This window comes from Platalea leucorodia (assembly GCF_965183815.1).
Source record: "Platalea leucorodia genome assembly, chromosome: 9".
Lineage (NCBI taxonomy): Eukaryota > Metazoa > Chordata > Aves > Pelecaniformes > Threskiornithidae > Platalea > Platalea leucorodia.
Genome location: NC_138831.1, coordinates 33,363,738 through 33,380,930, shown reverse-complemented (window position 1 = coordinate 33,380,930; position 17,193 = coordinate 33,363,738). Strand labels below are relative to the sequence as shown.

The 17,193-nt window shown below is 39.2% G+C and overlaps 1 protein-coding gene across 3 annotated transcripts in view; it reads right to left on the bottom strand.

Moving 5' to 3' along the window:
• LOC309595225 (annexin A2) overlaps positions 1-17,193 on the bottom strand; it is a 74,975-nt gene that overhangs the window by 6,713 nt on the left and 51,069 nt on the right. For all 3 annotated transcript variants that reach the window (XM_082321913.1, XM_082321911.1, XM_082321912.1), the window contains 3 exons: positions 13,967-14,066; positions 5,303-5,397; positions 2,023-2,136 (listed from right to left, as the gene is read on the bottom strand). In XM_082321913.1, coding sequence (XP_082178039.1) covers positions 2,023-2,136; positions 5,303-5,397; positions 13,967-14,066 — 309 coding nt within the window. The remainder of the gene's footprint in view (positions 1-2,022; positions 2,137-5,302; positions 5,398-13,966; positions 14,067-17,193) is intronic.

Genomic DNA, 17,193 nt, shown 5'->3' with positions numbered 1-17,193 from the left:
CCTCCATACAACTCCTCCACTATAAATGCAAAGCCAAGGATAGCCCCTCTTTAATTGTCCATATTTTCCATGTACTTCACAATGCACAAATACAGATGAAACAATATTACTATTAGCTATATTAAGAAATAAAAATGTATTTAGTACGATAAACTAAATATTAAGATTTTTTTTTTTGACCAAGCTGAATGAATTGAGAGGTCTCATATAATATTTCAAAGCCACTTTTGTGATCAAGGTCAACGAAGAATCAGTACTTTAAACTAAGCTGCATCACTACTGTTTAAAAAGTAATATAGGTATTAGCAGTATGACAAAATTACAAACTACATCAAAATGTATCAGCTATCAATTAAACCTTATAGTAACTCAGACACTCCAAAATAATATATCTTGATCAATATGCTCTAAACCTTGTTCAATCGTTTTATATAGATAAACAGCCAAATTAAACAAAAAAATAAAATAAAAAATTGCTAACAACACCGCAATATTCTTGCTCCTGAAGAAAGACAGGAAACTCTGAAGGACAGGCTCAGAACAGAAGACTAACTTGGATGAGCTGAAGATGCTTCTTTCTCCAGGGACCACTAAGGATGTCTCGGTTACTAGTTGGTAAAGCCATCTGGCAGCCAGATGCCTCAATATTTTGAAAATAAACTTTTTAAAAAAAATAGACTCCACTGGTGATTTTTTCCATTCTGTTTTGTTTCTTACCTACCAATGAACCATGTTTATGCTAATCTCATTACCCTCATCTTCCAGCTTCGCCAGCAGACAGAGAAAAACACTGTTATGCCTCCTGTTAGGATGCTGTTTGTTAAGCCCATCTGCAACAGAATGTCATTTTGTATGTGGCAAAAATGGGCATGGTTTCCACAGGACTCCAAGAGGAGTCTGTTGGGTAACATCTTGGGAAAACTTCTCATGCTGCAGTCTCACATGTTGAAAATGGAGGTAGTTATGTGGAAAACTACCCTCTTGGAAAAAGTGTCTCTATCGAAGGAAAAAAGAGAGAGAGGACTAAACCCAAACTATTTTATAAAAATGGCTCGCAGCTAAGAGAATTAGGAAAGCTTTCCACAGAGTGGTTCTATTAGGTATCCGGGGAAAAAATTAAAGCTAATAAAATTTAAGATTTTTTAAATATTTCATAAGAATGTGTACCAGAAAAATAATTAACTCCTCAATGATAACTTTGCTTTACCCAACTTTGATTCCCATGTCATAGCTTATTACGCTCTATGTATCAAGTCAAATTTAAGCTCAGGCAAATTCAGAACATTAGACTAGGTGCTTGGGAGCTGGGAATAGTTGACCTTTGGAGATAATAGAATATTCTACATTTGCGGCTACTCTGAGGTAATGGCTTGGTCTTTGGGCTGTAAATACAGCACAAATGCTATATAAGTATATGGTCATCCTAAATATGACATATCAGATGTAAGACATGAAAAAAAACAAAACCAACAAAACCACCAAAACCAAACTAATCTGATTCACAGTAAATTATGGATAGCCTCTACTTAAACCAGAAGAGGGCAGCATCTAATTACTCAAAGAAGGGATTTGGCCCATAAGTAAAGAGTTACCATCTCCATACCGGGTTGTTTTTCTGGGGTTGGGGGTTTGAGGTTTTTTTGGGGGGGGATGTGGGGTGGTGGTGGAGCAGCTAACAGCTGCTCTCTTAATGTTTTTTTGTACTATTAACCTATATATTGTTTTTAAGAGCAGTCAGCAAAGCAGCAACCAGCCAGAGCAGCCTATCAGTTATTCCTGACCTGATGAAAATGATTTTTTTCCTTAAAGGGAGGATTTAATTAACAGTTTAAAAATCACATGGTTCCAGAATTTCTCTCATTTTGGATACCTTGCAGCTGGACACTTAAACTGTAGTACTTAAAAAAAAAAAAAAATCATCAGTGGACATGTTTGAAAACTGTGGCCTTGGATATCAAGTCCATACTCATTCTTGAGACAGCGACATCAGACTAACATACTTAAATTTCAAAGCTCATTTACCTTCATGGCAGCTTTCAATTCAGAGGCATCATACTGTGCTGGTGTCTTCAGCAAGCCCAAGATCACTGCCTCCAAATGACCTGATAGAGCAGACTTGAGTGCTGCAGAAAGCTCCTGTAAAAAAAGGGGGGATGATGGAAGAAAAAAATTAAAGCTCACTTCTGATCTCCAGAGAATTTAGCCTGTAGTGCTTTAAGTCTCCAAGCCTGCAAGAGTGTTTCTTACACAATTGACAAGGAAACAGAACATAAAGAGCTTTTCTTTTGCGAAAGCTTAAGAAAGAAATTAGGGCAAAGGAATTTTTTCTCATCCTTTGAAAATAAGAAGAAATCCACTGGTGGCTGACAAAGTGCTGGGAAGCATGGTGCAGACACATCAGAACAGCTCCGCTCCAGTCTTGAAGCACTGACACTTTGTTGGGGCTAATAAGCACAGATGGATCTGAGTTTGACTCCCTGCAGTCAGTGCTTCTCCATCATACTCCCCTACTTTTCCCAGTAGCACTGTATCATTTGTGTTTTTCCTATTATCCCAGCCCTTTACTAGCTGAGACATCGGAAAATTGACTGCACAGTTATTCCACTGTACAGGCCCAGTTCCCAAACAGCGAGCTAAGGAGAAAAAATCATCCCTGAGCACAGAAATATTATCCCTGTCTTCAAGGAAACTATCAGAAGAGTGTAACAAAAGTCTCTACTGTTAATTGTCAGACAATCCTAGAGAAAGAAACAGTCAGATATGTTCACTTCACAGGATGCATGCAAATCTGTAGCAAATAAAGTCAGAGGTGTGCCCTCTTTTATGGGTTTCAGATGCAACTTGAATAATGCTAATTATCAGCTTCATTGTAGTGTAGTTACAAAGTCGAAATCCCTGGGATCAAGTCTGAGGTTCACACAGATCAATGTATTCCCTAAGCTGAAGTTAAGTCTGTAGCATTCCTAAGAGAATTGCTGCACAATTGCTGGTTTCTACACTAACAATTTGTAGGCAGAGGAAACTTGAGGGTCAGGGGAAAAGGGGGTAAAGTGACCTCAGCAAAATCGCGAGAAGTTTGTACCAGAGAGATAAAGAGCCAAGGCACTCAGTTCGTTTCCAGAGTCACCCATTTAATCCAAGGCACTAGTATATGCTAATACTTTATGCACTCACTGCATGGATTGACCAAGACAGTGAATGGGGGTTTTGGGCATCTAGCTGCTTTAGTCTAAGAAACATTTTAGTACAATAACTCAATTTTGGATACAACGTTCCATTAATTAATTTGTGTGAAAACAGGTTCTTCAGACATCAGCTGAAACAGGAAAGATACTGTATATCTCTATAATAAGTTTTAAGACAATCCCATGAATTCCAGTTAGTTGAGTGAAGTTTTTGCAATCTTTGCACTTTGGTGTGAAGGCTGAAGAAAACACAAATCACTACAGTAGGATTTACCAAAATAACTGCAACAAAACACCTCAAACTGAACCAAGCACTTGCCCTCATATTAGCAGGCTTCTGGAGAAATAAGGTCTTCTCCCCCTGCCAGGAAAGCAGAGTCTCCACTCCGCCATTCTTTGCCACGGCTAGGAGCGCTCTAAGAGAGAAGTGGGAAGCAGATAACTGACAGGTATCATTAATTTCTAAATAGCAAAGAGAAAAGGTTTTACTAAGTGTTCCAAATGAGCATCTGGATATTAGCAGTTCATTTCAAAATTAAAGATTATTGGCAGCAGTTAGGACTGACCAGACACATACAAAGACACACATGCAGAACCCCCAGTATTCACTGGTAGCTCCATTAATGCTGGTGATGGGGAAAGATTGCATAGATCAAACACCGTTCCTCAAGATTACCAAAAGTAACTAGGCACAGCTCTACTTAAAGGAATGAAAATAGAGGTAGATCTGTGACTTTTTAAAATTATAATGATCTATTGAGAAATCCTGCAACACACAAAACAAGCAGCCTAGGACAACCCAACACATTGCCAAAGAAATCTGCACAACCCATTTCCAATGAAAATTATGAGGTACTGTCCCTAGAAGATATACCTACATGTCTCTTCATATCCCACTTCTTCCTCTCTTGCCATTCACTTGTTTATTTCACTGAGTGGTTTCTACTGCAAATTTCCATTGTTTCTACAGACTGCTTTATTCTTTGACACTTGTTAAACTTGGTAAATTCAGTTTGCTCTTGGGTCACAGCAAGGAAAAAAGGTGACAGAGAAACAGATGAAAAAAGTTGCAGATTTTCTTGACTGTGCATTTTTGTGGTCATGCAAATCATTTAACAAAGCTTTAAGTGACACATTTCACTACTAGGGTCCACTTATGTGCACGATTCTCCCAGTGCCCACAGGGTGTGACCGCCAGGGTGCAGACGTGTGCACACAGACATGCGTCCAACTTGTGCGTGCTTCTGCATATGCCTCTATCAGCCATGCATAAAAGTTGGTGAATTTCCAAAATTTAACTCTAGATTTACGTTTGGTTTCAGATGAGCATTCTGGGCTGCTATTGCAGGACTACCATTTGGGGTCGGGCAAACCTGAAAGAGATACATTCATCATAATCCTAACTCTATACGAGTTTCCTCTTTTTTTGTGGGCAGAAAAATTCAATTATCGTTAAGATTCTCAAAACTTCAAAAGTCAAGAGAACAGCTCTTGCCTTCCAGATAGCAAGACTTATTATGCAGAATTCTGCACACATTTTACAGATTTCTCTCCATCAATAGATCAGTACCTAAGGTATTTCTGGCAGGATAATATCTGGTGATAGTTCAACTCATTCTATTGCTTTGTTCCACATCTGCAACGTTTGTAGCACAACTGACCGCAGTCTTTTCTCATGTAAGCTAGCTCTGTGAACAGAAACAGAATACTTTCCTTATCCTGAGTTGTCTTAACCAAAAAATCAATCCCCTAAAGCATCTGCCTTACATCTTTTCCTTCAAACTGAGGCTTTTCACTATTGCTTAGCATATTTCACCAGGGAATCCTGTGGCTGGCTGATATGTTTGATATCATGATTTCTGGAGGTGCAGGAAACCACAGTCTCCAACAGATTTCAGTCCCAGTTGTGCATACTCAACAAATTTGGAAGTTCCACCAGTCCTAAACTGTGACAGCATGGACAAAGTAGACACATCTTTAATTTCAGTGAAAAGATAAACCAAATAATATTTCTCTCCAGTTTGTACCCGGTTAACTGTGAAACACCCAAGCCCTGAGAAATCTAACTGTCCACAAGAAAAATACTCAATACTTGGTATTTCTTCATATTTTGCTACCTTTTTGGTTCTCCTCTGATAGGCAAAAGCAATATCCTGCCTCTGTTCATTGCTCCGGTTTGTCAGGATGTTGATGATGGTGACCTCATCCACACCTACAAAGACATAAGACAAAGAGTTAAAGAAGCTTTCTTGTTACTGTTCTCTTTGTATTAACATGTTCTCCAACACCCAAAACATAGCATAGGTGCTGTCTGGAGCAGAGCTCAACAGCTCTCATTAGTTAGTACATGTCATATCCTGGCCTTGGAGAAGGGGTAACCAGTTACAGCCCAAATTTTTGATGCGATGCAGATCTTTGTGTACACAGGCATGTATACACCTCAACAAAGTCTAGTGTGTGACCAGCTTTGCTACTTCTGTTTTCTGCTTAACTTGTGTGTCTGCATACTTGTGTTCAGTCACTCAGTATTCTGCAAAAAGTTGCTCAAGAACACAGGCTTTAAAACTGATGTGAACTTGTACTAACTAAAGCCTGCCCTGTCATTTTGGTAGTGTGTTTTCAATTAAGGCTTCTTAATAGAGCAGTTATATTTTCTATTTAACCCATAGTCACGAAACTATCACTCCAAACATAAAAATGGGAAAATAAAACAGTATATTTCATTCTCCCAGCGGCTCAGAAGACAGAAGGGTTTTTTGACACTGGAAGAACTATGTATGTGCTATTGTTTTTTTTAAATCATCACTCGAAGATCCACGATGAGTTTTAACTAGCACGCCTAGAGGACTTGGATGGTCAAACTCCCAACCTATCTTTCAAGTAAGTGAACTACATATCAGTAAATGTTATGTTTTAAGTGAAGTTTTCCAAATCCATTCACTTAAATGCAACTGCAGGCTGAATGCAAGGAGATCATTAAGATTTATTATAAGTTAAAAGCCAAAGCATGCATCTAGGGTTAGATACTCTGGCTGTCGTTAGAACCCAATGCACACCACAGCTTTAGATCCTGTCGGGGTCATCAATGAGGTCAATGCATACAGAGAAAAAGCTTTTTTGCTGTACAGGAAGCAGGATTTCCAGATGCTATTTCCTAAATACAGCTACTTGCTACTCTATGTTCTTTCCAATGCAGGCAGCATCTTGTGACTTTTCCACTTGCTCCTGCCTACTGCTACTAACTTGCACTTCAGATTCCCTCTTGTTTTCCTCACTTCACTCACTGCTTTCAAACTAGATTCTCCTGAACTTGCATTCTTTGGACTGGCACAGTTCTTCCTCTGATCACAATTCTTATCTACAGCTTGGTCTTGGCAACTCAGAAGATATCCCAGAGCCTGGTTGGACTGGAGGGTCCTGAGCTTCTTGAGATGAACCTGGAGCATCTGACTTATCTCTGTATCATGTGATAGGGCTGTAACCTAATGGACATACAATTACCATGCCCTGCAAACATCCATGTCTCTCAAAGCACTCTCTGCAAGGACAGCTACCCTTTTGTCCTGGTTTCAGCTGGGATAGAGTTAATTTTCTTCTTAGTAGCTGGTAGAGTGCTGTGTTTTGGATTTAGTGTGAGAATAGTGTTGATAACACACTGATGTTTTAGTTACTGCTAAGTAGGGCTTATGCCAGTCAAGGACTTTTCAGCTTCCCATGCTCTGCCCAGTGCACAAGAAGCCGGGCAGGAGCACAGCCAGGACAGCTGACCCCAACTGACCAAAGGGCTACTTACTCCATACCATATGACATCATGCTCAGTATATAAGCTGGGGGAAGAAGAAGGAAGGGGGGGACGTTCAGAGTGATGGCATTTGTCTTCCCAGGTAACCATTACACCTGATGGAGCCCTGCTTTCCTGAGGATGGCTGAACACCTGCCTGCTGATGGGAAGTAGTGAATGAATTCCTTGCCTTGCTTTGCTTTGCTTGTGCGCGCGGCTTTTACTTTACCTATTAAACTGTCTTTATCTCAACCCACGAGTTTTCTCCCTTTTACCCTTCTGATTCTCTCCCCCATCCCATCAGGGGGGAGTGAGTGAGTGGCTGTGTGGTGCATAGTTGCTGGCTGGGGTTAAACCACACCACCTTTGTTTACTCACATCAACAGAAAAAAAAGCCAAACAAGCTGTATTTATATTCCCTTAACTAAGCATTTAAGTTATATTAAAATACTTTCTCTTACTATGATACCTTATAGAAACCACCCTTGCAAGAAGCCAGTCTCCATTACTCAAAGGAAAATGTTTAGAAATGCAAGCCCCCCTGCCACAAGGTAAAACAAAAGAATTGTTAGCAACAGATACAGAGCAGCCGGGGAGGGGCGGGGAAACAGTGTGGCACACTTTAACAACGAATGTATCTGAACAGAATCTAAAAGGTCAGCCCAGGTGTACTTAATCAAATGGTAGGTGGTGGAAATTTCCAAAGGCCTGGGTGAGGATACAGTAGCTTGCTCAAGTAAAATCTCTATTTGAATTTAATTTTCTTACCCTGTTTAAAATAGCAAACACAACTACATTTTTGTAGGACAATTATAATCTTTTTCTTAGAGTGCTTTATAAGAAGATACAAGTGAAAGAATTTGAGTCCCCTTCCCCAATTCTCCAATGCACATTTGTGTCTATATCACCGAATTCAGCCCCTAGGTAAAATGTCCCTTTGTATTTCAAGTACATTATTGGTTAACCAAAGCTGTCTGGACATGCCATTCAAATGCAGGTGGAGAATAACAGCACAGCTGGAAGTAATGTCCAGATAATAAAGTCTTCCAAACAGAAGAGTTAGCATAGCTTATAAATGGACGGACAGAGGAGACAGCTGGAACAGCTCTCATTGTTATGCTCAAATATGAAGCTAACCTATAGCTATGCTGTGTCACCATTTGTTTTGGACTATTTCTAGACTGACCAGATGAAGCTTAGAAGAGGCAAAACTATTTCTAAGTATTGCACGTCTAATACAGTGCCCACGCATTATCTTTCTGTTGCGGAAGAATAACTAGTTATTTTTTCTGGTGAGTTGTGTGCCAGGTTTTGAAGCAAGTAGGTGGCTCTAACCTAGAGGTCAGAACAAGCCCAGAGTTTCAACTCGGGTCTCTCCATTTACTACAAGCGTTATGAATAGCTTCTTTCACATTTGCACACACATTGGTGTAAATGATGATTTTTTGATAAAAGCGGAAAGTAAGGAATGGATCAGCAGCTACTAGCGGGACTCAGATCCCTGCCAGAATCCATCTATGTTTATTTTCCTTATTGCCCAAAGCAACCTCACAGCAACTTGAAACAAAGGACTTCAATAGATATTATAAAATTAATCATATAAAGTGTGAATGTTGCAAAAGACCTTTTAGCCCCTAGCTACAGAATCTAAAATGATGAGTCAAATCCGAAATTCCTTTCTCCCTCTTCACCACATTTTTCATGAAGAAGTACTGTACTTGATAGCCTCATGTCCTTAGCTCATGCTGAGGCAGACCTACATCAGTGCTCTTATTCACACAAACTTGCAAATGTCAAAAGGCCCTGGAAAGCATCCTATGTCTTAGTTACAAATTTTGGTTTGAAAACACGCTGACTGCACATTTCAGCCGTAATCTACTCCTGCACATTTTAAAGTGTTCCCATTTTATAAAAGAAAACAAACTCTCCCAGTCCAGAAACGGCCACACACAGACAGACACACAGACATTGGACCTTTCAGCTGTTGCAGGGCCACAGCATAAGCCAATGTCTTAAGCTTTCTAATACATTCTAAATTTGAACCATTCTTGGCATTCAAAAATGGCAAATGACATTTTCAAGTTTTATCACAATTGTGGTAGATTAGAAGCCCACAAATGACTGCATCCAAGTTCCTTATTCGTATGTGTTGTGGATAGAAATATGAAGTTAACTCATTGCTCTGGCATTTAACGGAAAATAAGTGCTTGTACTTCACACTTGGGAATCACGCTGCATGGACAGGATGCTGACTCATATCTGCTGAGGTGGGGTGGAGCAGGAGAGCAGCTCAAACATTTTTCTTTGCTGTTCACTAAAAGCTCTGGAAGTTTCAGGGTAATGAAACAAAAGTTTATTTCCAAATTTATTCTGGGTGGGCAGATTTTATCATTTCTATCAATGGCCAACTGAAAATTAGACATTGTGGTTCACGAATTTTTTTTTAAATAAGAAAAATCCTTGCAGGTGGAAACGTATTTGATGGGGGGGGAAGTAGATCTTACACACCCCCACCCCGATTAATAACAACTTTTCTTCTAAAAGAGGCAATCTGTTGCACTGGTAAGATTGCAGTATTATGGCTCAATCAGCAAAAAAAAGAGGAAATTAATATAACCAAAATTATCAGTTAGAGTTTTTAAGTTTTTGGCTTAAAAGACACTGTACTTGAATTTCCATAGGCCAAAACAACCACACCAGCATTGTTCTGAACAAAATGGATGATATGGGCAGTCACTTAACTTTCTAGGACGAGGTGAGAACAGAGCTAGCATACTTTCATTTTGCAAGAGCTGGCATACATTCATTCAGATCATTTACTGAAAGTCTGTTGTCTTGAATTTCATTTTCAAAGACAGCATGGACGGAATACCAGAAGCTATTTCTGTCCTAACAGCATCTGGGTACTACAGAGATCATCAATCTACATGAATGAATGAAATGGGATTGCAGCTGGCCTCAAATTATTAGTGGGAGATGTACGTGATTAGCCCTCGTGAGACCTCAATACCATTGTGTATCTGGTACCAACACAGTCCTAGGACTATTTTACTGAGCTCATGATCTGCAGCGTCTTATTTTCCTTGGATAAAACCCAGATCCCACCGGAGTGAAAGGGAAAAATTTAGATAAAATAAGACCATAATTTCAGCTCTGCTATTTTGCGTAGCAAGATTTCACCAAAGCCAAACCATGTTGCAATGAGATATTTCTTCACCGATACTATTAACATTCTGAATATGTGACTGATGCAGTTTGGTGGATTTCAGGCACTATCGTCCCCCACCGGCATGCCAGCAGATTTCCTCTAAACATTTACTTCATAACATTAAAAGCTCTGTTAAAAGGTATGGGCATGTTGGATATACTATATGAACAGTGAATTCAATCTTACAGAAGAGCCCTGTTATGGTTTACACCTCATCGTTTTACCAATTTCTGCATATGATGACTTTATTATAGATGTATGCTCTAAGCACTTTCCTACAACAAACCGGTGTTTGAATTCTGCCAGTCGTGGAATAAAAAAAGTACACCATGAGACCTCAATAAAAGGCTGTGGTTTAGGTTGCAAGTAATTAACTATTCACAACCTAGTCTGACAATAAAATTATTTAACACAGTATTCGAGACAGAAAGTCACAATGCTAAGGAATAACTCCAAAACAGAAAATAGACACTTCAGCAGTCGTCTTTTCTACAAGGAATTAAAAGGAAACTTAACATATGCTCTGTTAGTACTCTGCTAGTTAGTTACTTTCTTCTATTTAGGCTCATATACTTGAGCTAATGTATACACAGGGCACATGGGAGCATTATACAGAAATTAAACAGCCTCTTGTCCTGTACAGCAAAAAGCCAACATTTACAAAGGGCATGCTAAGGCACTAGATGAACTCACTACAGAAAAACTAAATAGCATAAAAATGAAACTGGCATAGCAATGACATTTATTACAAAACGAACAAGCCAGAACTGTAACAAGTTATTTGCATTACGCAAACTCTAGGTTGAACTATTGCTAGCTACAAACTGGTTTTATATCATCTAGAGCCATTTTTGCACATCTCCCTTTCCAGGCTGTTGGATATAGATAAAACCCCTGCATTTAATTCAACTCCACTCAAAGCCCAGCCAAGGGCTGGGCAACATATTTGTGCAGTATAGTTTTTGCAGATAGATGTAAGCCTCAATAAACACATCACAGTATTTCCCACAGATCCCACAATAGATAAATAGTTGGCTAACCTCTGAGGAATTAATCTGAAGAGTGTGAATGAATGCTGGAACATTTAAATACTATATAGAGCAGAACAGTCAGACACTCTATCCCAGATCTTTGCCCTAAAACAAGTATACGGCTGTTGTTCAGCCAATTTTACAATAAGTTTTACCCATTTTACACACAATCACCGAAATGGAGATTCATGACTCCGAGTCAGGGAGCTTGCATTACTGGGAAACAGCTGGAGAATTAGTTGGATGGTAACTTTTCAAAACTGGCCCACCCCGACCGCAAATACCATACTTGCATATTGTTTATATAAAAACGCAGAAGGTATCCCCAAATGATTTTTCCCAGAGATAAGTCTCCACGGGATATAATTTCCATAGTACTGCTATAAAGGATACAATTTAAAAGACTACTTTGATGATTGTGAAATACAGGCCCATTATAGCATGTTAAGACCTAGATTTTCAAAACAAAGAAGAGGCATGGGTTTCAGGTACCAGGAGTCCTTTATCCTGCATAGACTAGCCAAAATGCTTGGTTCTTATATTCACGGGTTTTTTTTGAAACAGACCACCTCAACCACAAAAAGAGCTTGCTTATGTATTTATAACCTGTTATATCTCTCTCACTGTCTTAAAACAAGATGAACAGGTCATATCACTCTTCACAATCCCATGATGACGTACATTGCTTATTTCTACGTTCCACATACAATGCAAACTAATTGCTAGAGAATCGGTGATACTTCTTAGGAAAAAGGTAGCTGCTGCAGGTATGTAGTTTGTTCATTATGAGTGTCATATTTTAGCTCAAAAACTATGAAGATATTTCCCAGAAACATTTTAAAATGTTTTCTTGCAGAAGAATTTCCCCATGTAGCTGTTTACATCACTGTTTGTAGAAAATCAGTTCTTGTCTGGATGATTCAGAATTTTCATTTGGAAAAAAGCCCATATATATTTTAGAGAGTTCACATTTTAGCAAATTTGCTGAATTAGCAGATTAAAATATCCTGTAACCAAGCATCAAAGTGCAAGGAAACAGTACCTGGAAGAAGGGTTCTAACACTCTTGTTCTTCATTTCCCCCAGGAATGCTTCCTTTGAGAGAGTCTTTATGGTGGAAGATTAAAACCTTTAAAGCCACCTTCCCAAAAAAGCTCCTGGATAACAAGCTAATAAGCAGAGAGAACCTCAATCCTACAAACATGCAGGTCCCTGAATAAGTTTCCCTATTATTTGTTCAAAGGGTTGGGAATCATCTCTCTAATGAAATGTTTCCATGTATCTTAAAACTAAACTCGGCAAACTGCTTATCTTTGCTGGAAGAAAGTGAAAAAATGACTTTCCTGACTGCAAAAGCTTTTGTACTATCTAGTATATTGCAATTCCCTTTCGCATTAATTAACAGCTTGAGTGTTAAAATGTGTAAATTTGAACCTATCCTGAAAGTCTGACGGTATGTTTGACATGTTTAGATTTGCCCTATAATCAGAGCTGTTAAAAATTATTAAGTCTAGCCAAAACTCTACATACGCATAAAGCATCTTCTGCCAAACATGATGACACTTACTCCTCTCTTGCGAGGATTTTAAAAATAAGAACAAACCATAAAATGATTCAAAATCAGAAATGAATCTACTTTAATGAGCAGACAAGGGATTTCTCCAGTTCCATTAAGAAACCTTGAAAGGAAGCCTCATGCTTGTTAGGGAGGGGCAATACTTCACATGTTATAGCAAGTCAAACATGTGCTTTGTTGGCACTGATGGAACACTCTGCACTTCTTTCTGATGAGAAACTGTTTGGCTTTTAAATCTCTCCCTCTCCTGACATGTAGACAAAAGACTTGGCAGTTCCAGCTACACCCAGCTGTTGCTTCCCTGGCCTGGAGAAGTCTGGAAAGTGTGGCACACCCTTCCTTTGTTACAGAGCAGGACAAGGACAGAGGATCACTGCCCTGGGAGTATCACCAAGGTATTACTTCAGAGTTGTAGTTCATACTCCCTATACTCCTGATTGTTTCAGTATACCAGGCTTTTCCATGCAGCTGCATCTCTCCCCTGCTCCATCATGGTCTCCTACCAGTCAGTGGAAGTGGTGGATCCTGGCACTGATATAAGGAGATGGAAGCCTACCTGAAAGCCTGGCTCAGAGCAGCAGAGGACTCTCACATTGCCCTGCACCTGAAATACTGCAACATCATTTCAGAAACCAGATTTTGTTGTTTCTCGGACTTTCTTTGACCCCAAATTATATATAAGATACATGAGCATTTAGTTCAAAACCCAGGAGAAAAATGTTTAAACCATCCCTATTCAGCTGCCTGGAGAGCTGAAAGGAAGAAGAAATGTCCAATCCAACAATCCAGTAGAAATCCATGATTCAGAGCGTGGTCCCAAATCACTGCCACAGAAGTTGACACTTCATTCGTAGTGGCAGAAAAGTAGAATTTGAAGTACTGATAAGTCAAGAGAAAAAAAGTGAACATTTTCAGTGATAACCTCAACAACTCTTGGCTACAAACTTCAAAAGCATATTCAAAGCATGCATTACAGAGTTCAAAATCTAACTTGGTCCAGATTTCATCAGTGAGGTCTGAGAAAGCCAACACCTCCTAAAATAGGTATCCTAGAGTAAGGATATTACAACTTCAGTCTTGAGACACAGTACCTCTTTTTTTTTTTTTTTTTTTTTTTTTTTCTTCCCCTTTCACACCAGCATTCTATCTTCCAAGCAGAATCAAAGCCACAGCCCATGTTCCTCACCTTTGGTCTTGATGGCTGTTTCCAGGGTTGCAGCATCCCGGTCAGCATCAAAATTTGAATAGGCCTTAACTGTGGCGTATGCACTTGGTGGGAGAGAATGCTAGAAGAAAAAAACCTTAAAGTTAAATCATGTAATCCTGTCCTTGCTACAGTTAATAAAACATGTACCTCTTGGTTAACTGGTATTTAGCCAAATTTTTAGATACAAGAACTATCACCAGGTATCTGTGAAAATGGAATTCTGCTAAGAGCCACCAAACTCTGTTCTCCTGATGTGTATTGTCCAGAAATCCACTCATGGCCATGCTTATTATAACAAAGAATATATACAGATAGATATTATATATTATCGCAGCAAAAACCTAACACATTCCAAGTTTACTCACTAAACCTCAATCTTCTAAAACCTGGAGTTTTCTGGCTAGATCTGAAGGAAATTGACTACAGAAAGCTAATACAAAGAAAGTTGAAGTATCTGCCATGAAAGTCTGAAGTATTTTAGATTTGAAGCCAATACTTTACTTTGGATTACAGGCTACAATTAAAAAAAAAAAGTAGAGGGAGATAGAAGATTAACACTGAGTAAATCAGAAAAAGGTTTGTGCCCTATCTCATAGACTTGAAAGGTAACACCAAAAAAAAAAAAAAATCTTTTTAAGCTTATCACTCTAGAAAGCAGCAGTTACTCACAATCTCCTTTTGAAACTCTATGCCTGCAGATACTTGGTTTAAGCAGCACGAGGTTAACAAAACCAAATGACATTTCAAATTACCGCTGCTAAGAACAAGAGGACTTGCAGGTAAGTTCACTTAGTAAACAGTTGCAACATTTTAGAAGCTACCAGATTTTATCAGCTGTTTATTATTGTCCTCTCCCGAGGATTACAGCTTCAAACAGGAAGTCACCAGAACAGAGATTCAACTCTTCTCAGCCGCTTCAGCATAAGTTAACAGTTTAGCTTGTATCACCCCCCATGGACAGGTTAAACTAAACCACGGATATTCATATAAATAGCTGAGAAATATTCACAAATCCACTCTTCTATTTAGAGACCTAAACCTCTGACAGAAAGGTGTAGTAACTAACACCTGAAATTGCCATAGCTGTTTCCTAAGTGAATGAATGACTAAGCTTTCTTGGTAAAGATCCCCGGAAACTTTTGTTTCAGTCCGTAACTCCAACGGAAAGCCAGGTTCATAAACAGGACTAAGCTATCTTAACATCCCTGGAGGATCTTTTTACATGCAAATTGTTAAAAGAAGAACAAATTTTAACTAAAAAATTCCATGGTTTTTGACTATATTTTTCTCTATCCTGTAGAGGTCACACTGGCCTGAACAGATTCCTCTGGCAGCAACCACTGTGCCTTCTTGAGACAGTCTGTGTTATGCTGTGGAGATGGGAAGTCAAAAAAGCACCAGTAAACTGAACCATTCTTTCTTTTGTCTCTTACCATCAGCTCAGTCTAGCAAAGTGGCCCCAGTTTGGCCCACAGCCACACCACAAAACACAGCCTTTCCTGTTAGCAGATCAAATTGCTAACAAGAACAGTAAATGGACATGTGCAATGCAGCCTCAGAGAAATTTGTGCGCCTGAAAGATTCCTAAACCAAAGCCCATTAGTATACACAATCATGTGGCACTTCTATTTAATTAACCAGCACTGCTGGATAATCTGAAGAAAGTCACCTGGTGAGCTTAGCAGAGTTGGGTACCTCTCCTTCCACCCAGCTCTAAGTATTTTCTGAGTCATTTGGACAGAGTATTTTACTGTAAGATGATATCATACACTGAGAAAATACACAGCATATTTGCAATTTGGGAGCCATCTTTTCCTCTGTCCTTCCACCCAATGCATGCAACAAGCTGGATTCAGATCCCCTGACACTGGTCAAAAGACCCAGGAAGCGCCATGTATGTACGTACGTACGTATGTATGTATATTCAGGAAAGACAGAAACCTTCTGCTGACCACTCTACCAGTAAATGGACCATTTTCAAATTCGGCATCCACAAAGATTATGCTTTACTCTCTCAGGTGACTGTCTTGAGTACTTCAGTGGAGTAGACACAGGTCTTTTTAGGGTGATTATTCTGCCTACGAAAAACAGCTATTTAAATTCCAGGCTATATGGTCTCAAATTACTCTGGTACATTACTGTACCACAGTACTGGTACTGTATGTTTTCAGACAAGAGTTTTTCCAACTGATTTTCCATTTAGTTCAATACAAAATTTTCCAGGATATGGCAATAAAAGTCCAGCTAGTGTGTAACTACACAAGCAGGCTGGGCCAAACCAAAGCAGAGAAAGATTTTTTTTTTTTTTTCTCTGCCTACATATCTAGTGTGCTTCAGAGGTCCTCCAACTGGGTTTACTTCCTCCGAGTTTGATGAATTCAGTCCCACTGGGAAGAGCAGAACATGAGGGAGAAGCATGTATCACTAACAGGAAAGCTGAAGAGGCTTAATTTCTTCTGAAAAAAAACAGTACCCTTTCAAGATATCTGCATCTCAGTATTCCCTGTCCTCAAAAAAAATCATCGGTCACATTTGAAAACTGAGTAACTTGACATCACCCAGCAAGTAACCTATAAAGTTTGACTAAAATATAGGCTTCCAATTCTCAGTGCAAAGATGGAGCACATGATGAAGCGTAAGAGCAGGATCTTTGTTACAGAATCTTTCTATACTCTCTTGTGGATAGATGCAGAAACGGCAAGCATAGATTAACTTCGGCTCAACTCCCTCTTTTCCTTAAAGGAAGAAGATAATACCAGGCTGAAGCAAACAGGCCAGTTTCTTTGTCTTGAAACAAATCAATTGCTACACTACCGATGTGGAATGCACAAATTCCTTACGGCACAAGACAGGCCTTGAGTTCAGCTGTGACCATTCTAGACTCTCAAGGGTGGGGTTTTTTTGTTTTTGTTTGCTTTTTTTTTTTTTTAAGAAAAATGGGTGGTTGAAGTACCATGTTTAACATCAGTTAACTTGCTGAATCATTGCTTAGGGCAAATCCTTTATGCAAACTAGCTACTCGATAATTCTGGCTTCCAACTTAGGATCTACAGAACAAACTATCTGCCTGATATTTCTTACACTTTATGGCAGAATTTCTGATGAAAATGCTGTCATGGGACAGTATTCAAATTGGACTTCTGCAACTACTCACAAGCATCACGGAAGAAACATTTGTCCCCTTGAGAACAGATTGCTCAAATATT